Source organism: Eptatretus burgeri, chromosome 3 (genome assembly GCF_056783735.1).
Source record: "Eptatretus burgeri isolate ZD-2024b chromosome 3, Ebu_testis_v1, whole genome shotgun sequence".
NCBI classification, from domain to species: domain Eukaryota; kingdom Metazoa; phylum Chordata; class Myxini; order Myxiniformes; family Myxinidae; genus Eptatretus; species Eptatretus burgeri.
Window position 1 is genome coordinate 122,135,473 of NC_140963.1, and position 24,606 is coordinate 122,160,078.

Here is a 24,606-nt window from a genome sequence, read left to right on the forward strand (position 1 = left end):
AGCAGAATGTGAATTTTTCCCTGAACTTTAACAAACAAGGTCAATGTGTGTTTCATCATTTTTATAATTACTTGAAATTTTTAATATTTGAACTTTGTCTGCATCCATTAATCTATATACATTAACAGATAGATTATTCATTTTCTCAAATTTAGGAGTATCTCTCAATGACATTGGAAACTTTAAATCTTTAACATTTAGCGTATTCTCGTATTTCTTATAATGTTCAACCCTTTCAGGTTTCCATTGTGGAGGATGAAAGTGAGCAAGAGCAGACCATAGAAAACATTCATTATTTATCTTTGTTTTGACTATTAACAACTGCTTCCTCAAGTTTTATCTCTTTTCCTCAATCAATATATGAAGAAGCTTCAATAGGATCTGTTTTTAAGATGTGTATATCCAAAAAGATTATTTTTGTAATCGCAAATCCACTACCCACTGCAGTGATATAAACATCTTGTTCTTGTCTGGAGTTCATCGTAAACATCATATCTTACAAAATCTTGAAATGATGTGATAAACTGAGGGTTTGTCCTCATAAAGGGAGTACTTTCATCACCTTCTCTTATGATATTCAATTTTACTCCAATATAAAACTTTAAAGTTTTCATTTTACTTAATGATTTTTAATTACAGTTTCAATACTTTAACCATATCAACAGCTTCAACAATTGAAGATGGTCCATGGTCTTCAAAGCGAAACAATCTTATTTTTATCTGTCCTTTAAATGCCCCATCAGTGTTTTCAATAGAGAATCTAGTAGTCACTTTACTTTTTTCATTCTTTTTGTGTTTGCTTGATTGAATGTGTCCACTACAAAAAAAATTTAAGAATATCAATATTACATCGATCACAATGTTTGTTTCTTGTTCAAATGGAGATATTTGTCTGAAAAGATTGAATGTGTGTTTGTTGGTTTGAAGATGTTTTTTTATAACATTTATATATATATATATATTTATATATTTATATGTATATATATATATATATATGTATATATATATATATATATATATATATATATATATATATATATATATATATATATATATATATATATATATATATATATATGTATATATATATATATATATATATATATATATATATATATATATATATATATATATATATATATATATATATATATATATATATATATATATATATATATATATATATATATATATATATATATATATATATATATATATATATATATATATATATATATATATATATATATATATATATATATATATATATATATATATATATATATATATATATATATGTATATATATATATATATATATATATATATATGTATATATATATGTATATATATATATATGTGTATATATATATATATATGTGTGTATATATATATATATATGTGTATATATATATATATATATATATATATATATATATATATATATATATATATATATATATATATATATATATATTTAACTTCAACTAAAATTTTCTTGATAAAAATTATGTTTCATTTATCGGTGAATCTGTGCTTAAAACCATTTTATTCACTAACTTTTTTCACTTCATAAATACAATGTATCAAGACACAAAAGACAAGTTTCAATCAATCTCTACATTTGTGAAAGATACTGAGAAATATGTCAAGGATGTAAAATCGAATAAAGATAAATATAACAAGTATTGGTTAAAACAATGATGGTGAATAATATGAGTTCTTCAATTTCCTTCAGTGGGAGGGCTTTTATTATATCTGGAAGAACATCAATTAAAGTAGCTCGAACAAAAGTTTCTCCTCTCCTTCTGGCAATATATTCAAAACCAGAAAAAGCAATAAAACAAGAAAAAGTATCAAAAAAGAAAAACCTCATGGATGAAGCTTTGGAAAGAAAAGATAAGGCCATCTGCAATATGCAAGGAGAAATTTGCATTTTTTTTCGAGAACCCTAAAGATGTAAATCTTCATGAAATAAAGGATGTTAATATACCAGGTGAAATGACATTTTTTTCAGTGGTAGTTACGGACCATTTTAAAGTTACCTTTAATATTAAAAATGTACTCGTTGAATCTGTTTATGAAAAAAAGTATGTAGATAAAGATGGTAATATTATTTCTACGAATTAAATATGTGTCATTATTCCACTGAAGATTTTGAATTTATGAGAGTGATGAAAGTGTCTCTGTTGGAACAGTTTTGATACCGAGAGTTTGTGTTCAAACGATAGTTATGAAAGTAGTTTTATGGATGATTGTGAAAGCACCAATGAAAGTAGCGAAGATGAGTCCGAATATGAATTTTGTTTGAAGTAAAGTTTTGCTTTAAAATGTGAATGGTATACTAGATCTTGAGCCTCTTGAATTCCCGGAATGCTCAATATGATAATTTGAGAATTGTCCTGCATGTGATAAAGTGGCATTAAACACAGAGTCAGAAGTCCATAAACAAAGTGTATTCTGTGATTATCTTCTAATTAATGAAAATAAAAAAATATCAAAAAGAACATGACTGTTTCAAAATTACATCAAAAATGAATTACTTTCAAGATTAACAAGAGAAATGAATGTGAAGTACTTGGATGATAATACACCTTTCCTTACAATGGAAGAAACTTAACGTATGAGAGAAATGTTCAAAGGATTGTTGTTTTATATTATTCACGATTGTCATTTTCAGGTAATAGCAACACAACATATTGTACAAATAAAACCTGAACTTTGGATAAAATATAGAGTTTCTAAAAAAGCCAATAAAATATTCAATAACCTGTTTTCCAAATATATAAATGAATGATTTTTTACCAATTTGGGAAAATAAGATAAAATTTAACAACCATAAAAATCTTCCAAATTCATCAAGATGTCTCATAGTTGGTTCAAGTGGATGTGGAAAAACCTGCCTGCTTTTAAAGATGCTCCTTACTCCCAACTTTTTAGATGATGATAATTTAATAATTTTCACAAAGTCAAGTTTTCAACCTGAGTATCAACTAATCTCACAAGGTTTTAATGCAGGTCTTCAAAAAGAAGATATAATCGGTTCAGTTAAACTTCAAAACGAACAAAATTATTACAACATTGAAGATATAATACAACTATTTTGTGATACACAGAAATGTAAAAAGAAATTAAAACCTATAATTTGGATTCTTAGTGATAATACGGACGAGCATAACCCACGCTCTGCATGACATGTTTGGGTGGGTGTGTTTGAGAAAGGAACTGATGCAGAGTATCAGTCGTAATTTACTTTAATGCAGTAAGTGGAATATGATTTCACTGTTTCAGAACCATTTTATTTACTTTTTTTGTACCATGCACCTCATATGGTCTTTGAGATAATGTAAGCCGAATAACACATTACTCGAGCGCAGAACAAAGTCGAAGATAACGCTATACGAAACCACAAACTCGGAAATAATATATAAGATGATCTACGTTCACCCCAAGATTTGAATATATCAAAAAAGAACCTCGTTATCCTTGATGATTGTGTTAATGAGAGAAACCAAACGGTAATGGATAGCTATGACACAAGAGGGAGACATTCTTCTTGTAATTGTATTTATCTTAGTCAATCATACTTTCAACTCCCTCGTCGCTCAACAAGAAACAATGCAAATACTTTTATTTTATTCAAGTTAAATTCAATCGATATGAACAATTTTTGGAGAGAATTGTTTGACATTATGAAGTAAAAAGTAATTTGGGGATTATGTGAAGCACACGACTGAAAAATATAAACATATTGTTGTGAAACAAGATGAGATATTAAGGGATATATTTTTATTTTATAAACAATTACATATATAAATGGCAACTATTATTACTCAACTTTTGGGTAAATCTGCTTCTGGAAAAAACTTTCATAAATCAAGGTTCTTGAATAGCAAAAATGAAACTTTTGGAAGTTTTTTTTCTTTAAACACCATGTGATTTGGATTGTATCGACAACAACCAGAGCAATGCGACCAGTAGAAGTATAAGGTGAAGATTATTGCTATATTTCAGTTGAGGAACATATGTGATTGAGGAATGAAGGTCAAATTTTGTCAGCGCCACCGCCTCCAAACCATACAACATAGCTGGTCTCACTACCATCTTATATACTTTCCCCTTCACTCTTGCAGCTACCCTTCTGTCACAAATCACTCCTGCAACTCTTCTCCACCCACTCCATCCTGCCTGCACTCTCTTTTTCACTTCTCTACCACACTCACCGTTACTTTGGACAGTTGATCCCAAGTATTTAAACCCATCCACCTTCCCCACCTCAACTCCCTGCAACCGCACCATACCACCACCCTCCCTCTCATTTACGCACATGTACTCCATCTTACTCCGACTGACTATCATTCCCCTTCTCTCCAGTGCGTACCTCCACCTCTCGAGGCTCGCCTCAGTCTGCTCCCCACTCTCCCTACAGATCATGATGTCATCCGTGAACATCATAGTCCATGGAAACTCCAGTCTGATCTCGTCCGTCAACCTGTCCATCACCATTGCAAACAGGAAAGGGCTCAGAGTCGATCCTTGGTGCAATCCCACTTTAACCTTAAACCAGTCCGTCGTTCCTACCGCACACCTCACTGCTGTCACACTGTCCTCATTCATATCCTGCACGATCCTCACATACTTCTCTACCACTCCCGACTTCCTCATACAGTGCCACAACTCCTCTCTTGGCACCCTATCATAAGCTTTCTCTAAATCCACAAACACACAATGTAACTCCTTCTGGCCTTCCCTATACTTCTCCAACAACATTCTCAAAGCAAACATCGCATCAGTGGTGCTCTTTCCTGGCATAAACCCATATTGCTGCTCACAAATCGTCACCTCTCCTCTCAACCCAGCTTCCACTACTCTTTCCCACAACTTCATGGTTTGGCTTAACAACTTTATCCCTCTGTAATTTCCACAGCTCTGCACATCACCCTTATTTTTGAAAATCGGAACCAGTACACTTAATCTCCACTCCTCCGGCAATCTCTCACTTTCCAAGACTTTATTAAACAATCTGGTTAACAACCCCACTGCCATCTCTCCTAAGCACTTCCACGCCTCCACTGGTATACCTTCTGGGCCAACCGCCTTTCCACTTTTCATCTTCTTCATAGCAGTCCTCACTTCATCCTTGCTGATCCACCCCACTTCCTGATTCACTATCTCCACCTCTTCCAACACTCTCTCTCTCTCTCTCTGTCTCTCTCTCTCTCTCTCTCTCTCTCTCTCTCTCTCTCTCTCTCTCTCTCTCTCTCTCTCTCTCTCTCTCTCTCTCTCATTTTCTTCATTCATCAGCTCCTCAAAGTACTCCATCCACCTTCTCAACACACTCTCCTCGCTCGTCAGCACATTCCCATTTGCGTCCTTTATCACCCGAACCTGCAGCACATCCTTCCCAGCTCGGTCCCTCAGTCTTGCCAATCAGTACAGATCCTTTTCCCCTTCTTTTGTATCCAACTTCTCATACAGCTCGTCATATGCCTTTTCCTTAGCCTTCGCCACCTCTCTTTTTGCCTTTCACCGCCACTCCTTGTACTCCTGCCTACTTTCTTTATCTCTCTGACTATCCCACTTCTTTTTTGCCAACCCCTTCTTCCATATACATTCCTGTACTTCCTTGTTCCACCACCAAGTCTCCTTATCTTCCTTCCTCTGTCCAGATGTCACACCAAGTACCTTCCTACCTATCTCCCTCACAACTTCTGCTGTAGTTGCCCAATCATCCCACCCCTCTTTACCACCATCCAACACCTGTCTCAACTCCTCCCTAAATTCCATGCAACAGTCTTCGTCCTTCAGCTTCCACCATCTGGTCCTAGGTTCAGCCCTCACTCTCTTCCTCAACCTCACCTCCAAAATCATCCAACAGACCACCAATAGATGCTGTCGAGCACTCTCCCCTGAAACCACCTTGCAGTCTCTAATCTCTTTCAGGTTGCATCTCCTGCTGAAGATGTAATCCACCTGTGTGCACTTTCCTCCACTCTTGTATGTCACCCTGTGTTCCTCCTTCTTCTTGGAACATAATCAAGAAGAAACAGCATTCGGAGATTGCAGACCCGCACGAGGACTTCTTTTGTGTGGTGTTTGTGTACTTGTGTGTTACGTAATTAATAACAGACACAAATCAAGGTACATTCAAAGTACACCGCCCCCATGCCAAAGAAATAAATCACAAATCCTCCAGCGCAACATTGCCGGGGCACCTTCGGTGCCTTGGCTACAACAAAAATACCCTTTATAGCCAAATCACTTATTTTTTATATATTTTTTGTATACCTTGTCGAGGCTCGTGTGAGAACGAACACACAACGCACAGCAAGAGGGGCATGAGACAAGAGGGGTGGGAGTGGGAAGGACAAAACAGTGGGGAACAGAGATATTAGAAGATCTGTGGGAGGGAGAGGGATGGGGCGGGGAACATGGGGAATACAAGATGGACATTACAGGAACTTTCAGGAAGGAAAGCAGGGAATTTGAAGGAGGTGGGCTTAGGGTGGATTAAAGGGGGTAGAAAAGATCGAGGATTTGGATGGGGGATGATAAGAGGAGGTGGTGAACAGATATTTTGAGGCCTGTAGGGAAGAATAGGATTGAATAGAGTGAGGGAGTTTATTCCAAAGGTGAGAAAAAAGAGGAATGGAAGAGTGAAGGTGAGCAGTGATTAGTGATTTTTGTAGTTTTACCAGAATGGGGTTGTTGGCGGACGTTGAGCGCCCTGCGGAAATGTGGTGGAGACAAATCACAGAGAGAGCGGGGGGGGGGGGGCAGGACGAGTGGAGATGGTAGAAGACAGAAAGACCACCGAACTGTCTGTGGTGAGCGAGTGAGAGGCAGAAAGACAGCCTCATCACGGGAGATGCCAATGATCCGAAATGCTTTGGTTTCAACAGCGTGAAGCCGAGAAAGGTGGGAGGCAGGAGAACCAGCCCATAGGGGAGAGCAGTACTCCATCAGGCTGCAGACACAAGCTGTGTAAGTGGTCAGGAGCTCAACTGGGACGAGGAAAGAATTTGCATGATGGAGGATATCCAGTCGGCGACTGGCTGTTTGGAAGCCAGGTTTGAAATGTGGCTTTCCCAGGAAAGATCATGGCCGATCGGGAGACCCAGAAACTACAAAGAAAGGACTTCTTCCAGAGAATTGTTGAGAAAGTGGTTGGGGTGGGGGGGGGTCTAATCGGTCCTTTCGGAGAGACATAGTGAGATTTGGCCAGATTGAAAGACATGTTCCACGTGTTGGACCAGTTTGTGATTTTATCCAGATCTGCAGTGAGCGAAGAAGCTGCTGCATGCCGGTCTGTGGGATGACAGATGGTACGGCAGATGGTGGAGTCATCATCAAAGAGAGAAAGAGGATTTTTCAGAAAGTCGGAGAGACGCTTGATGAAAACCAGAAAAAGAACAGGGCCCAGAATGCTACCTTGAGGAACTCCAGCCTGGACAGGAAGACGGGTTGAAAGAACTCCATTTAGGGCCACACGTTGACTGCGACAGGAGAGGAAGTCTGCGAGCAATGAGTGGAGATGGCCTTGGATACCATAGGAAGAGAGTTTGGTGAGCAAGTCAGGGTGCCAGACCATGTCAAAAGCAAGCAATATGTGTTGGGATATGGCTGTGATTTCATTTGCGGCATTGAGGACCTTCATCCATTGTTGGGAGAGCAGAGGCAGCAAATCCAGGGTAGAGTGACTTGGTCTGAAACCAAATTGATGATCGAAAATCAGGCCATTCCAGAAGAGGAAGGATTTAATGTCTGAAGTGATGATGGATTCCATAACCTTGCTGATGATTGGGAGAGGGCTGATTGGTCTTCAGTTGCAGGGATCTGTTTTTAGACCTTTTTATGCAGGGCAGTGATGTTTGCTGATTTCCAAGCAGATGGAAGATGACTGAGCAAACGAGAGGGTGTATGGAACAGAGAGAGGGTGAGCAAGAGCAGAGGAGCAGGTTTTTAGGACATGTGGGCTGATGCCGTCTGGACCGGTTGCAGAATCTGAGTCGAGGTTTGACAGCAAGCTCTCCACCGTTTCGGGAGAAAGTACACAGAATTCAGGGACAATTGGGTGCGACTGTGTAAGGTGGGTAGAGAAAGCGATGGGTTTTGGACACAAGATTTAGCTGCAAACACTGAGTTTAGACATTCAGCCTTTTCACTTTATGTGTCAGCAGTGTGGGCATTTGAGGTAAGGGAGGGGATGGAGGGGGAACATACACCAGAAACAGATTTGATTAGATGCCACCAGGATTTGAAGGAGGGAGAGAGGTTTGAAAGTTCAGACTTGAGCTTGGAAAGATGTTGTTTTCTCGCTCTCCTGAGGGTAGATATACACTTGTGCCGAGCTTTACAGAAGGAACTGAGATTACCCTCAGTTGGGAGGAATGGACGTTGTTTCAGGACAACTGCCTCGCCACAAGCTTCAGTGAACCATTGGCGAGAGGAAGGATTGGACAACTGAAGAGGAGAGGGGATAAATCTGTGCACAAGGGAGAGCAAGTTTCTTTGAAAGAATTCCCAGGATGAGTTGATGTTGGAGAAGGTAGCGATAGGAGACCTGTATTTAAGTTTGATGGCTGCTTGGAGACCCTGCCAGTTGGCTGGACTGAAATTCCAGACTCGACGGCAGTTAGGTGGTTCTTTGATAATAAGCATAGAGATGTCCACTTTGACAAGGATGTGGTCAGAAGATCCGATTGGAGCAGAGAAAGACCAGCAGATATTTTCAGGGAAATTTGTCAAAATTAGATCAACAATAGATGGAGTACCATTGGTTGAGATCCGTGTCGGGAAATTGACCGATTGAGTCAGTCCCAATAAGTCGCAAAAAGCTTTTGCTGAAGTGCCATGACAGGTGAGAGAGTTACCCACACCCAGCTAACTGGCATGATGACAATTGAAGTCACCACACATGAGGAAGAGAGGGTTTGGATGTTAAGATAGAAGTTGGTCCATATTTTTGGATCGTGAGGTGGAAATGGAGTCATCACTATTTGGTGAATGGTACAGTACACATTTCAACATGAGGTGGGAGTGGAGGGGAAGTCATAGCCAGAGGTATTCTTGGGGGTGTGTAGGAGTGAGGACAGTGAATGAAGAGTGAGGAATAGAGTCTTTGATCAAGAGAGCAACTTCTCCACCAGGACGAGGCTCAGGTCTGTCATACCGGAGGAAGTAATAACCGGGGAGAGATACTTGGGAGTCAGAAACGTCTTGAGGGAGGAAAGTTTCTGTCAGGCAGATTATGTCTGGTTTGTCAGTGGCAACCTGTATGGAAAGATCTGCAAGGTTTGAGCGAAGTGCCCGGATATTTGAGGTCCACACTGTTAATGAAGAGGGAGGGGAGGAGGCTTTGGGTGCAGGGGGTGGGCGAGGAGGGGGAGGGTAGGAGAAGCGAGGAGCGGGGAGGTAAGGATGGTTGTTGAAAGAGTGTGGGGGATTGCAGAATAGCTTGGGGAGAGGCCAGAGGAGGAGGAGAAAAGGCTCTGTGGTGCTGGAGGAGGAGGAGGCAAGAAAGGGGGCAGACGGCAGTTGAGGATTTGAGGAGGTGGAGTGAAGAGATGGAGGTGAGAGGGCAGTGGAAGGAGGTGGCTTTGTGGATGAGAGGATGGGGGGCAGCTTTGAGAAGGATGGGTGAGAAGGGTGAGTGGGTAGAGTTGGGGGAGAAAGGGCAGGGGTGAGTTTTTGGGACAGGTGAGAGGGAGGCTTGGAGGGAGAAGAGTGAGATGGTTGCTTTGAGAGGGAGGGGTGAGAGGGGTGAGTTGGCACTGAAGTTGGAAAATAAGAATGGTTGATGGAAAGCGAGCATTCATAGCAAACTGGGTTTTTTTTTTAAAGTTTTAGGTCAGAGATGTGACTGAACACGTTTCTTGATGGATGCAGTAAACGCGAATTAAGAGAATGGAGAGAAGAAACGCTGTAACAGTTGGATTTTTTTAGGCAAGGTATAAAGGAGAGGTCGAATTGAGAGCAGTCTGTTAAAATTGTAGAAGAGTGGTGTATTATGATATTGTGAAGAGTACCACACGTGTGAAAGAGGAGCATTTTCAGAGATCGTTTTCATTATTTTTATTATTATTGTTTGAGAGAGTTTACATCAGATTAGGTCATGGAGGTGTTGTGGTAAAAATCGTGAGGTGAATGGTGAAATTGGATCGGGAAACGTACTGGGTGGAAACAGATCACGTGGTTATGGGAGGTGTATCGTCAAAAGTGAAATTATTTATTTTAAGTCACGATTGCGTAACATTCGGAAAAGGGAAGGGTGAAGTAAAATGGTGAGGTGAATGGTGAAATCGGATCGGGAAACGCAGGGGGTGGAAACAGATCACGTGGTTACGGGAGAAGCACGTGGTTATTTATGGGAGGTGTATAGTCAAAAGTGAATTTATTTATTTTAAACAAGGATTGCGTACCATTCGGAAAAGGGAAGGGTGAAGTAAAATCGTGGAGATGTGTGGTGAATTTGGAACTGTAAACGCAGTGTGAAGCTGCTAGGTCGATGAAAAGTACCAGGAAGAGTGGAGAGACTCTGGGTTATAGGAGGTGTATGAATCGAAAGGATACAAGGAAGAGAATTATTTTTTGATGTATTTTTGAAGAACAGGTAAGATTCGGGAATGGAAGGTTGTAGGAAGAAATCGTGAAGGTAATGGCGAGAAAGGGTCAGCTTCGTGGAATAAAGATGGTGCCAGCAGGAGGAAGAAGAAGAGGAATGGAAGATGTGGTGCTATTAAAGAAGAAGAAGACAAAGTCGCACTTCGTGACGTGTGGCTTGCTTGTGGAGCAACAGCTGACAAACTGCTCTGACAAAAGGCATGATCCCTCGGTTCTTGTCTTTGACTGGCGTAATCCACTGAGGCTTAAACGGTGAGAGTTGAGAGTGTACCTCGCTCTGTGTGTTTGCTGGTTAATTATTATTATATTTTGCTGTAGTCGATTGTTGATGTACCTGTTTGTGTGTGTTTGTAGAGATGGCTTCAATCAAGCAAATTAAAGCCTAATTCCAACCGAAGGCCTTTCTCTCTCTCATTCATTTCAGAAGAAGAAGAAGAAGAAGAAGAAGGATCAGGACTCATGAGTATGCAAGGAGAAAGGTCGTTTTTTTTAAATTTAAGACAAGAAACAGTGTTTTGTGGGGAGGGATGCGGGCGTTGTTAAAGTGGGGAAGATAGGAATTTAAGGTAATCGGGAGAGAATACAAATTACTATGATCGTACACCGAGAGGGGAAGGATGGGTCGGCCTCAAGGAACCTGGTAAGACAAGGTCGACGAAAACTCACAAAATAGCACGATTTTTGAAACAAAACCGAACTAGGAACACACAGTGACATGTGGGTGAGAAAATGAACAGTTAAAACTGGACAGATAATGACCAGCAACTTAACTTTGAGAAAGTCGGCAGATAGCCCTGAGAGAGACCTGCCGACACACTTGGTCACTGTCGTGTCCAAATATTAGTTTCCAAGCTCAAAGTGTGCCTGAGATTTTGCCCAGATTTTGCCCAGATAAATAAGGAATTCATAAATCGATAATAAGTGATTAATAAATTTATTGATTGATCAAAAAAATATATCGTACTGATTTTTCCAAAGTATATGTGCATGGCTCACAAAGTGGGTACACGTACTGTTACACAAAAGGCAAAAAAAAAAGTTTAGGGAAACATGAAATGCAACCCATTATGTTAATCTGCATGTATTGAAATAGCTAAATCTAAATTTTTAGACCTGCAGCACATCCGGTTTTAAAGTTACCACTGAATATATACAATACTGTAAATACACGTTCGAATTTTGAGCTTAGCATCAGCGTTATGTACGGACTCAGATGAGAAAAAAACAATGTAAATATTACATTTTGGGATAAGAAACAGATAATTTTTTACTCTGTCTTTTTAAACAGTCTCAATATGCGACAGGAAAAAGAAAAAAACAACACATTTTGAGAGAGTCCGATGTTATAAATTACGAAGAAAACACAGACGAGTTCAGTAACAAAGAAAGCCACACTTGTAAGGGAAAAATAACATTAAAATCGAATCTATTTCTTTAGAACTTTTGAAAATAATCACTTTAAACATGAAAATAAAAACATAATTGTTACCTGTCGGATCCTCACGAAGCACCAAAAACATTCTAGCATTGGTTAAAATGAATAATTAATTATCAGACAAATGCGAGTCACCTCGTTCGGCTCGGCGTCCTCACGCTGGATTCCTACGTTACGGCTCTCACAAAGACACGGACACTAAGACAAATGCTGCGCTCGACTGCGAATGGAAATGTGCTGACACACTTGCAAGTGCCTATTATATCCATCAATGGGGGAAGTTTGCAAGACGGCAAGATTTTCTAATGTTAGCGTTATTTGCGTCCGACGAGAGATGATGATTCGTACATAACGAGACTGACACGAAAATCAAGACGTGATTACTTGCGGTCTGAATTTTATTTTTCTGATCACAATTTTGATCTATATTTTTCTGCAGTTAGACTCTGCCATATTTCCAAGAAATTAATGGAGATTTGGAAGAAAAATCATAAGAAACATTATCAACACGAGACTTCTTATTTTTTTTCGATACAGTGGACACGAAGCGTTATGTACGAATCCATTATTTCATCAGATAGGGTAGATGCCAGATAACCCGAATAGGGAGACAGAATATCATCAAAACATAAAAGTGACACCAAAGTTCACATTCTGAGTCACGACACTCAAAATAACTGTCAAATAAAAATTTTACCAATCAAACTGTAACATTTCTGAGGTTACAATACCCATATTCTGTTGCTTTAATTCATCTTTAATAAAACTGGGAAATGGAGAGTATGATATTGCCGGTTTCTACAGGTTCCCCAAGATGTCCACTTTCATTTCTGACCATTGATGGTTTGTCTAAGTACCTCATAATAGTTTTATGTGGAATTTCCCACAAATATACCACAGCATACCCACTTTGTGAGCCATGCACATATCTTCACTTTTGCCCCCAAATTTCACCTTCCTAGCTCAAAGGATGGCTGAGATATCGCCCAGACAAACAAACAGGAAAATAAGAAAGAAAACAAACCAAGTAAAAACTGAGTCCTCCCTCCCTTCCTTCTTTGCCCGGCAATAACATACATCGCTTCAACATGGAATTGGGAAGGATTGGTGGACAATAAGTAGAACTGGCACTTAATAACTGCTGGCACTCCTGACCGGGTACCAAGATATCCCACTTTGATGCAACCCTGCTTTGCTCGGACACTTGACCCTGACCTATGACGTTTATTATTATTATTCAATTGAATTGAGAATGGGATTAAAATAAATTCAAATCAAATCAAATGGAAGACCAAATACTGCATTGGAGTCATGAGAAGGAACAAAATACAAGCAAAAAATTGAAGTCATCAGGAGGAACCCGGATAAGATTTGGGTTTCAGCTGCTACTCCTCTAATCTCAAACCCATCCAGGCACAGCCAAGTGAGCTTTATTCAAAAAAATAAAAGAACCCAGCTTCAAATCATTAAATAATTTTTCTGTCACCAGAAGGGGATTGATGGTTGACAGTGTATGTCTTGCAGAGACCTGGAGGGGTGGGGTGTAAAGTGCGGAAAGAGCACAGGGTGCAAGTTGAGAAAGGAGGCAGTAGAATACAGAGAGGGACCACCGACCTGTCTGCGATGTGGAAGTGATTGGCCCACAGACTCGGCTTCATCACGGGAGATTCCATCGATCTTAAAGGCCTTGGTTTCCATGGCGTCAAGCTGAGCAAGATGTGCAGTCGAGGAGCCAGCCCAGAGTTGAGAGCAGTACTCCATTAAGATGTGGATGTAAACCTTGTAGGTGGATAGGAATTCAGGTGTGCCAAGGAAGGACTTTGTATGACGGAGGATGCTCACATTCGGTGGCTGGCTTTGTGGGCCAACTTTAACATGTGGTTTGCACAAGAAAGCTCATGGCTGATTGTGAGACCCAGGAGTTTGAATGAATTAACTTCCTCAACAGGATTGTTAAGAAGGTTGACAGGAGGGTTTGCCAGATGGTCCTTTTGGAGAGAAATAGTGAGAGTGTGAGATTTCATAGGATTGAATGACATATTCCAAGTATTTGGCCAGTTTGTGATTTTTTTTTTCAAAGTCTGAAGAGACGGAAGAGTCCGCAGTCTGCCTGTCTGAAGGATGAGGGATGTCACAGCAGAGGGGGCAGTCATCAGCAAATAGATTTAGAGGATTTTCCAGAGAGTCAGAGAGATCATTGTTGAAGATCAGGAATAGGACTGGGTCAAGAAGAGGCAGATAAATGCGAAACTGCTGGGTGTAGTGACCTGCACCTGCAATCTAGATACTCTGAGGCTGGGGTAGGATGATTGCTTGAGGACGGGAGCCCTGCCTTGTGCTGTGCTCATACATGGGACAAAGCAGCCTGGCTGATACGGTGGCACCCAACCCTGATTGTCAGGCCAGACCAGATCTGTGGCTTGCTTCGGGTATCATGTAAAACCTGTTGTAACATGTTCATGGTCGAGTGTTGGCAACCAAACTGGCTCTCCCCACCAGGTTTCCCTGATGTGGAAGGTGTACGGACATTGACACCCAGCAGGATTGAATACAAAACCTGCCAAAGGTCGGAGGAGTTCCTTGTGAGCCAAGGGTCATCCATATCTGGTGCCAAATGCATTGTCAGATGTCCTCCTGCAGTTAGTTACCTACCCAAGGAGGTTGGTGGCAGGATTGGGGCTCCAGTCACCGCAAAACACTTCACTCCACAAAACGCACAGTAATGTGTGTCGAGGTGGTGTTGAGGTGTCTTCCACCAGATGGTGGTCTCTTTGGATTAACCTGAAGCAGTCCCTTAAGATGGGTGCCTGGAATGTCCTATACTGAAGAGATGGGGATGGGTCAAGCATCTGCCTGGGGGATGGTCAGATGGAGGCTCTTGGAGTACTGCTGGAAAGTGGACGTAGTGACGCACTGTGAATTGCATGTGTCGTATGTATGTATGTATGTAAGTAATGTGTGTATGTGCTAGGCCCAGAACACTGCCTTTGGGCACTTCAGTCAGGGAGAGTGGATGAAAGGATTCCATTCAGTGCCAGACGTTGGTTACGAGTACATCAAATCAGTAAACCATGTATCAAAGCTGTATAAGAACTGTATCAAAAGGATGATATATGTCCACATGATCTCATGACGGCCATGATCTCATGTCTGACATGAAGGGCCTCCATCCATTGTTAGGTGTGGATAATCTACATGGTGCTTGTTCATTTAAAATAAATGTTCATTGTGATGAATGTGGTGTTTGCTAAAATGTACGATTATGTATCATGTGTTTGGTTTGGCATACGAGATACTGCACCTGTCTTTTTCATGGTGGCCATTTTGAAATTCAAAAAGGGGCAGTCATATCGCCTTTCTTTCCTGTAATGTTGTTTGTTTCAGTATCTGTCATTATAAATATGGTAATGACATAACTGAATTCATAACAGCATCCACAACTTACGTTTGATGCCAAATATTCCACAAATACTATCCATTTTCAATACCTGCGGCCATCATGGATTTAGTTTTCTTACACTGTTTGTAAAAAATGCCACTCTATTATTAACCCGATTGTTCATGAGTTCCTCAAGGCAGCATTCTGGGCAGTGTTCTTTTTCTGGTTTTCATCAATGATCTCTTTGACTCTCTGGAAAATCCTCTCTTTTTGCTGATGACTCCACCCTCTGCTGTACCATCTATCATCCCTCAGACCGGCAAGCAGCAACTTCTTCGCTCACTGCAGATCTGGATAAAATCACAAACTGGTCGAACACGTGGAACATGTCTTTCAATCCGGACAAATCTCACACTCTCACGATGTCTCTCCGAAAGGACCGTTTGACAATTCCCCCCCCCCCCCCCCCATCCACTTTCTCAACAATCCTCTGGAAGAAGTCGTTTCTTTCAACCTTCTGGATCTCACCATCTGCCATGATCTTTCCTGGGAAAACTACATTTCCAACCTGGCCTCCAAAGCCAGTCACCGACTGGGAATTCTCCGTCGTGCAAAGTCCTTCCTCGGCCCACCTGAGCTCCTGACCACATACCAAGCTTTCGTCCACAGCCTGATGGAGTACTGCTCTCCCCTTAGGTGGTAGGCAGGAACACCAGCCATTCTCGGCTTCTTGTTGTGGAAACAAAGGCATTTCGGATCATTGGTGTCTCCCGCGCTGAGGCTGTCTTTGGGCCTCTCACTCTCTCACCGCAGGCAGGACTATGGTCTTTCTGTGTTCTACCTCTCCTATCCAGTCTCGCCCCTCCTCTCCCTGCTGTGTCGGCAATTTGTCCCCACCATATTTCCGCAGGGCGCTCAAGGTCCGCTAAAAACCCCCTTCTGGTAAAACTACCAAAATCACGAATCGCTGCTCACCTTCACTCTTTCATTCCTCTTTTTCCCCACCTTTGCAATAAACTCCCTCACTCTGTTCACTCCCATTCTTCCCTCCAGACCTTCAGAACAGCTGTTCACCACCACCTCTTATCGTCCCCAATCCAAATCCTCGATCTTTGCTGCCCCCGTTAATCCACTCCAAACCCACCTCCTTCAAATTCCCTGCTTCCTTCCTGAAAGTCCCTGTAATGTCCATCCTGCACACCCCGTGTTCCTCGCCCCATCCCTCTCCCTTCCACAGATATCCTAATGTCTCTATTCCCCACTGTTTTGTCCTTCCTCTCCCACCCCTCTTGTCTCATGCCATTCTTGCTGTGCATTGTGTTAGCTCTCATGCGAGCCTCGACAATGTTTCCAAAAAAACTAAACCTTTTACAACCTAAAGATACAAAATCAAGTGAAAATTGACATTTATCAAACATTTTGCATGAAATTGTATAATGACATGCCTGAACAATATCCACATGAAAAATAAAAAACGAAAAATCATTCTGAACATCATGGAACAACTCAAGAAAACAGTAATTATTGACTCGCTACCGATAAAACAAGTAATGATTATTTTACGGTTAACCATTTAACATCTCATCTTTTGTCAACAGGAATATTTGGAAATCTTTATATCTTTGCCAGGAGTTTGAGTTCGTTCAGTTAGTTTTCCAAAACCCGGGACAGAAGGGGTAAGGGAGAGGTGGGTTAAGAGGGTTCAGGCAGAGAATAAAACAGACGCTGCAGAGACAGATCTTGTCGAACAGGGTACATGATGGAAAGGCTGTGGACATACTGCCTTCTGATTCTCTTCGACTCTGTTTATGGACAAGGTCAGGTTCATTCCCCCAAACTCTTTTCTTTGTTCTCTTCCCAGCCATCCTTTATGATCGTCCTCACCTGATTACCTCTGCCACCGAAGGTGAAGGAGGTTATGTTTTCACCGCTTTCTGTCTGTTTCTCTGTGTACAGGATATCTTAAAAACTTGTTGACGGATCCGGATGAAATTTTGTGCACACGTTGGGTGCGTGACAAAGACAAACTGATTAGATATTGGTGAAGATCCGGATCCGACTACTAGAATTTTTAAAGTGATTCTTCACCATTGAGAGATAGGGCCAAAAACAACATGTAGCATGATATCTCAAAAAGTTATTGACTGATTCGGATGAAACTTGGTGGACAAGTTGGGTGTGTTGTGGGACGAAATGATTCGATTTTGGTGAAGATCCGGATTCGGATACAAGAATTTTTAAGTGAATCTCCACCATTGAGCGATGATGCTAAAAGCGATATATAGCATGATATCTCAAAAAGTTGTGAACTAATTATGACAAAACTTGGTGGATGAGTTAATTAGTTCACAAGAATAAACCAATTCGATTTTAGTTTACGTTCGGATCCAGATGCTGCCCATCAGTGGGATACAAAATGTGAAATGTTCAGCTTTGCTGAGGTATGCACACTACTGAGTCATGTTCTAGTTTGTGTTCAATGGTAACTTAGAAGGTCCCCAAAAAGGTAACTCTCACGCAAAGCTGGAATGCTTGTCCTTTAAGGAGGGTCATTTAGACAGTAAGTCTTTGGAAAGGGACATTTCTTTCAGGACAGACATTCCTGAATTTTGCACACAAATTATTTTAAGTCTAACAGTGTAGCTCTGATGTGGTGCATTTGCATTGTCTCATCTGGGTTTGATTCCAAACTTTATGACTGTCGTCCTGGTGTTTATAAAGATTGGTGTTGCATTCATGAGTGTGCATTCCATTGCATGCAAAAATTAGCTTTTGACTCTTCTGTCAGCATTGGTTGCTGCTTGTGGATGTAAAAGATCCCAGAGTGTCTGTGATAATCTTGATGGGAATTCAAATGGTGGGATAAATGGCTGTTGGGAATTCAAACTGGGAAATGGTGGAAAAAACTTAAGGAAAGGCAATGCAAACAAACACAGTACTTGCAAGCATGTATACATTTCCCCTTATCCCCGATGTGACATATCCATCATCAGATGCTTTCAAACAATCACATACCCTTCTAAACAAAAGGTACCAGACACCCAAAGAAATGTGAGTGTGGGAAGAAGGGGTAAGAAATGGTTTCAGTCAGAAAGAACAGTGTGGACTCGTTTGCGTGCCCCTGACACACCTTCCACGACCCAGCTGAAATTGTGGCCGCCCAATGTTTCTGTGTTCTGGCTCGCCTCTTGCACACTGCTGGATCTCTCCCTCTGCTCCGTTTGTGCCCGGTGGTCTGGGGCACTCGATGGTCTTTGGCTTGCGTGATGGACTCTGCAGCTCGAGTGAGAATATTGGCTGGTAATGTGAGGTGAGGTGAACAGCTCTGGTGTGAGCAGGCGGCATAGCTACAGTGTGGGTGCGTTGAAGGTGCGCCGGGCTCAGTGTAATGCTCGTGTGTATCATGTAAAATCCGCGAAGAATTTGATGCTCCCCTTGCCCCCCTGCCACCTCTCTACCCACTCTCTACCATCTCTCCCTTACCCCTTCTACCCACCTACCCACCTCTCCCTTACCCACCCACCTCCCCCTTACCCCTTCTGTCCCGGGAAAATTACCCACCTCTCCCTTACCCCTTCTGTCCCGGGTTTTGGAAAACTAACTGAACGAACTCAAAGTCCTGGCAAAGATATAAAGATTTCCAAATATTCCTGTTGACAAAAGATTTAAATACAAATGGAACAAAAAGTTTTGAAATAAATAATCAACAAACTTGTTTGAATCTGGCCGATAGTTTCTTGTGTAAATTTTCATTCACTAAGGCTTGTCAAAATGCAAATGCTACACTCGTAAATGATTTATTCTGGAAAATGTTTGATAGTGTTCGTTTGTATATTGGAACACAATAATTTGAAGTGGTTGATTATATCTCTGCTACGTCTGAAATGATGAAATTTACACGATATCACGTTATAATGGGTAAGTGTGCTGGCAAAGGTTTTTTTTCTGATATGACAAGGGGAACAAATGCAGACCTCAGTTATTGTTAAAGAAAAGGAATGTATAACAATGATACAAAAGCAGAAAACACTTTCACTGTGGCAACTCCTATTAAAGGTGTATTTGGATTTTGTGATTATGAAAAAGTTCTGTATGGACTAAAAATTAGATTTCAACTAAAAAGGAATGATAATGAAAATAGATTACTTTTTGTTGTTGGTCATGCTTTTCGCACTCAGAAGAAATTTGTCATTGATGAAATTAGTTGGTATATTAGTGAATATACTCCTTATCTTAAAACAGAAGAGATATTGAACAGAAGACTGAACTCAAAGAAACCGCTAAATGTATCTTACCTTAAAAGAAGATGCCACCATGTTAAACTGAACCAAACCACTTGCACATGGAATTTGGGTGTTCCAGAAGGAATGCCATGATACCTCCGGCTCATTTTAAAGAAACCAGATGGAGATACTGCTACTGTTAAGAATAATGCATTGAGTGATAATGCGAAGGTGAAACAACTTCGGGTTTCTCTAGATAGTCCGTTTGCCACCTGTATATGTTCTGTACTCAACCTTGTTATAATGAGAAGTGTATTGTTTTTTGATGGTTTCGTACTCACATGGGTCTATAGAGAAAATTTGGCTTGGTTGCCGAAGCGGAAACCTTGGGGAACTCCACTAATTTGCATAAATCCAAGATGGCCAACACGGACGGGGGGGGGGGGGGGTGGAATATAACTTTTCAACCAATTAATTTACAATCACGTGTGATACCTCTTTTCTATATAATTTTGACCTGAGGAATCGATTTCTGAGGTCAAATTTGTGATTTGGGGTCAATTCAGGGTCAAAGGTGAAGTTCAAGGTCTTTTTCGGCCAAAAATGAAATAAAATAATGACATAATAATGACATTTTCAGAGCGATGGTGGTCAAGCGTTTATTTAGTAACGTCGATCACTCCCATTCATCATCAGAGCCGAATGCAAGATCAAGATGTTCAGTTTCCTCGCCATCTTCCACATCTGCTTCTCTTTCCTCTTCCATTTCATCTTGGTCTTCGTCTCCTGTCTTGAACGGGTTAAAGCAGGCATCACGACAAACACAAGCGCAATACACAGTGCATGATATCTTTCCATGGTGACAGCTGCAACGTTCAGTGCCGCACGCCTTCACCGCCGCCTTGCAGCCACACCGCACTACATCCATGAGATCTTGGGGTCCTTGGGGCTGATCGGAGGTTGCTGGTACTGGGGTGCCATCTTTTATTTCCCACCCATACTTCGTGATGTCAAGTTCAGGTGGAGCCTGCTGGTCAGCAGATTTTGCAAGTATGGTCTGCATCCCTGGCTTAGCGCGGCCATACTCCAGCATACCTGCGGGATGAGGTTGCTGGAATTCATGTGAGAGGACTTGGGTAGCGCGTCGACCATTGGGTGTGAATACCTGGAGATCGAAGTTGTCAAATCACGCGAAGATGGCGCCGACGGTTATACACAACCCCATGAACTGGTGGAGAACCTGTGCCTTGTCAACTAGTCGACGAGCGGCCAATTTTCGGAATCTCAGGGCCTCATCGTACGAGGTGGTGAAGCCATGTTCATGAAGAGGTTTGAGAAGTTCGGAACTGCCGTGCCGGTGCACAAGTTTGACGGCCAGTCCTAATGTTGTCTGATTTCTGGTGCCTGTAACGTGACTCTGAATTGACTGGCTCAGGCTCAGAGATTTCTTGGTCACTTTACCATCGGAGACCAGGTCCGAAACCAACTTCAACAAACTTGGGCTGGTCGCCTTGATTGTGTTGGCCTGTGTAAACTCTGATAGGTCATAATTGGCACTGCTGTACTTGACCGACCGTGCCTCATGCTTGATCTGCCTCACCACGGAAGCAATGCTCCTCTCATCCGTATCATCTACCTTAACTATCTTGAGACTTTTAGCAACAGACTCACGGAAACCAACAATGGCAGCACAGCCATCTACCCGAACAACGATAACATCCTTACTAATGCAGTCAGTCAACTTGCTTAACATGTCACGTCGAGCGAGCTTGCCACCTCGATCTGAGTACAGGGAATGCAGTTCAACACTATTCCATATTCTGGACCTGTCTCGGTTCATGTACTCAATGACTTCCTTCAGAGCATTTTCATCTGCACTACCAGTTGGCAAATTGGCATATGTGGGGACTTTCGTGAAACTGTTACAGCAGCGGACGTGGTACTTGCACTCAGCAGAAGGTAGATCAGAAATAAAAGCAAGGTGCAACTTGACCCTTCTCGCAACATCATCATTACGCTGCTCAGCAACATCAAGGAGCATATCTTTCATAGTTGGGAGTGGGTTACGTTCTGTGTCAAAATGTTCTTTGGTCATATGCTCACGAACACGGTCCTATCTTTCTGGGTGGCTATCACCAATGGGTAAACATTCCTCACTACAGAACATACAATCACGTTTGTATTCAAACACACCTTTGTCAGCTACCTTTGTATGAGGCCTTGTAGTTGTCCTTACACCCTCATCTTCAGCCTTTCTTTTCTGTGACTTTCTCACTCTCTCAATATTCTCTTTTGATGTATAAGTACAGTAGCAACCTTTGTGGCAGGTGATGCTTGCCACATCTCCACCAACATCAATAATGTTCTCTAGCTTAGCCTGCAGGTCCCCATCTCCATGGGATTTGGCGCACGAGATGAGCTTCTTGATCCCGATCTCAGTGAATTTTGTTTCTTCTCCGTGACACACTGGGAGAAGACACCTTGAATCAGCCATCATACATTTCTCTGAAAAGAAGAAGAGGTGAGATTAGAATCAATGGGATCGTTCATCAACTATCGAGTAGGAGTGATCTGCAGTTGATGCAGGGGTCAAAACGTTTTAAACCCCTCAATAATTCAAAAGTGACATTGAACTTGACCTTTGACCCTGAATTTGACCCCCGAACCACACAACTGACCTCAGAAATCGATTCCTCACCTCAAAATTATACGGAAAAAAATGTATCACACGTGATTGTAGGTTGATTGGTTGAAAAGTTATTTTCCACCTCCGTCCGCAGTGACCATCTTGGATTTATACAAATTATCGGAGTACCCCAAGGTTGCCACTCTGGTAACCAAGCCAAATTTTTTCTATAGACCCATGCGACTACGAAACCATCAAAAAAACAATACACTTCTCGCAACAACAAGGTACTCAACCTGGCAACTGGACTAAGGTGTAACATTTTATCCATGAGACAGATTGGAAATTGATTGGGAAAAAACATGATTATGCTGAAGCAGATAAGTCTTACCCAAAGGTATGTGAAAGCAATGGTAACTAGAGGGGGAGCACTCGGTAGAGTGCAAAACCTCCGCCGCCAATACTGCTCGGTCACTCAAGTGAACCTGATATCCTATTAATTCAATTTGACGTCAACAGTGCTCACAGAGTTATATTTTGTAACTTTCCCTTTTACTTTTAACTTTTACATACTCAATTCATTCGTCATAACTAGATTCCTTGAGACAGAAATTGATTTTACGTGGGTATATCCACCTGAAGTTCCAAAACCAGCCGCAATTATAATTTTGGCATGTTTTTTTTGTTGGAAATCACTTATAACATGTAGAAATGCAAAAAAAAAATCGAAATTTTGTTGAAAAAAAAATTTGCAAAATTTTGTTTTTCTCTAACAATTTTTTTTTTTGGGGGGGGGGGGTTGGAAATCACTTAAAACATGTAGAAATGCAAAAAAAAAAATCGAAATTTTGTTTAAAAAAAAGTTGCAAAAATTTTTTTCTCTAAATTTTTTTTTTGGGAGGTGGGTTGGGGGGGGGGTTGGAAATCACTTAAAACATGTAGAAATGAAAAAAAAATTCAAATATTTTTTCAAATTCGCCGCCATAACGGCCATATTGGATTTTGGACCAAGTCCAAAATCTAATGGCATGATCCTTGGACCAGACCTAACCCCCCCACCAAGTTTCGTCGAAATCCGTCGAGGAGTTTTTCCGTAATACTGTTCACAGACAAACAAACAAACAGAAAGGGGTGAAAACAGTAACCTCCATCCATCTTCGATGGCGAAGGTTAATAAAGAACCTATTCTGGATGGTTGCATTAAAAAAAACTTTTTACAATCTATGCAATTGACCTGAGCACTCAAAAGGAAACTATAAAGCCTAATAGAGTGGATACTTCTGTATACATTGAAAGAGGAGAGAGTGAAGAAGTTGATACATATTGTTTGCTTTTGGAAGAAACATGATTACATATTAATACAGATAATGGTGTTATTATTAGTCACACATAATGTTTTTGATAAATAAATTTGTCGTAAAGTGCCAACTGGAGGATATATTAATCAAATCAATCTTTATAAACTATCATCTTGTTTTCAAAATCAAAAACCTTGCATGATTAACATTAATACAATTCAAAGAAAAGGCGCAGTAAGATTTTTTTTTTTGTTTTTCTCACAAGAAAACAGGTGAAAATCTTGAACGATACTGGCTCACTGAAAAATAAAATGTCAAAACCGATGTTGAAGAAATTTATATTAATAAAAGGTAATGTGTCAGTGTGTCAGTGTGTCGTCTCCATCAAACCAAAACTATAAAACCTAGCAGCCTGAAACTTTGCATGCAAACGAAGAAAACTCCAATAAAATGCACGAGTGAAAATTGAGTGTTTGAGTTCATTAAAGCACCCCTTTTGAAGATTATTTAGGGGGTGCTCATCACAAAAAAAAAAACAAAATATGTCTTAAATGGTGGTACGTCAGCCCTCTGTGGTTGCTGGAGTCTTCAGCTGCCATTTTGTTTGACCTATTGAAGCATGCGTCGATTCAGAAACACGATCTACTCTCATGGGCTAATTAAAGTATATAATCAAAATATTATATTGGATTTGAGAAGTGGATCTGGTGAACAAAATAAGTGTCAAAATCTGGAGTGAAATCCAAAAATTTAAACAAATTAGCGATTTTTATAACTTAGTGTATTTATTTAAGTAAAGCAATAAACGACTTTTTCTAATGTTCGGCGATTATATTGAGTGAAGAAAAAAATTATGGAATGTGCAGAAAGTGTAAATTCATTGAGTGAAACGCCGTGTTTCATAACCTGCATTTGCAATCCATGACGGCACAGTCTACAGGGGTCCTTTGTTCGGCAATTACAAACACAGTTTGCCGTTTCCGTTTTGGGCGATTGTACGTTTTGGGCGATTATAAATCTGTA

The 24,606-nt window shown here is 40.8% G+C and overlaps 1 protein-coding gene across 8 annotated transcripts in view; it reads left to right on the forward strand.

Annotated features, from left to right (window-relative positions):
- The first annotated feature begins 10,542 nt into the window (after positions 1–10,542).
- The window catches only part of LOC147030881 (uncharacterized), a 37,463-nt gene continuing 23,399 nt past the window's right edge, over positions 10,543–24,606 (forward strand). For 2 of the 8 annotated variants that reach the window (XR_015056555.1, XR_015056553.1), the window contains exons 1-2: positions 10,543–10,874; positions 10,977–11,101. Coding sequence is in view for 2 of the 8 variants with exons in the window: in XM_085875420.1 (XP_085731546.1) it covers positions 10,657–10,874; positions 11,047–11,101 (273 nt within the window). In the remaining 6 variants the exon portion in view is untranslated. The remainder of the gene's footprint in view (positions 10,875–10,976; positions 11,102–24,606) is intronic. The other 6 variants (XR_015056558.1, XR_015056556.1, XR_015056554.1 and 3 more) reach the window with 4 other exon arrangements.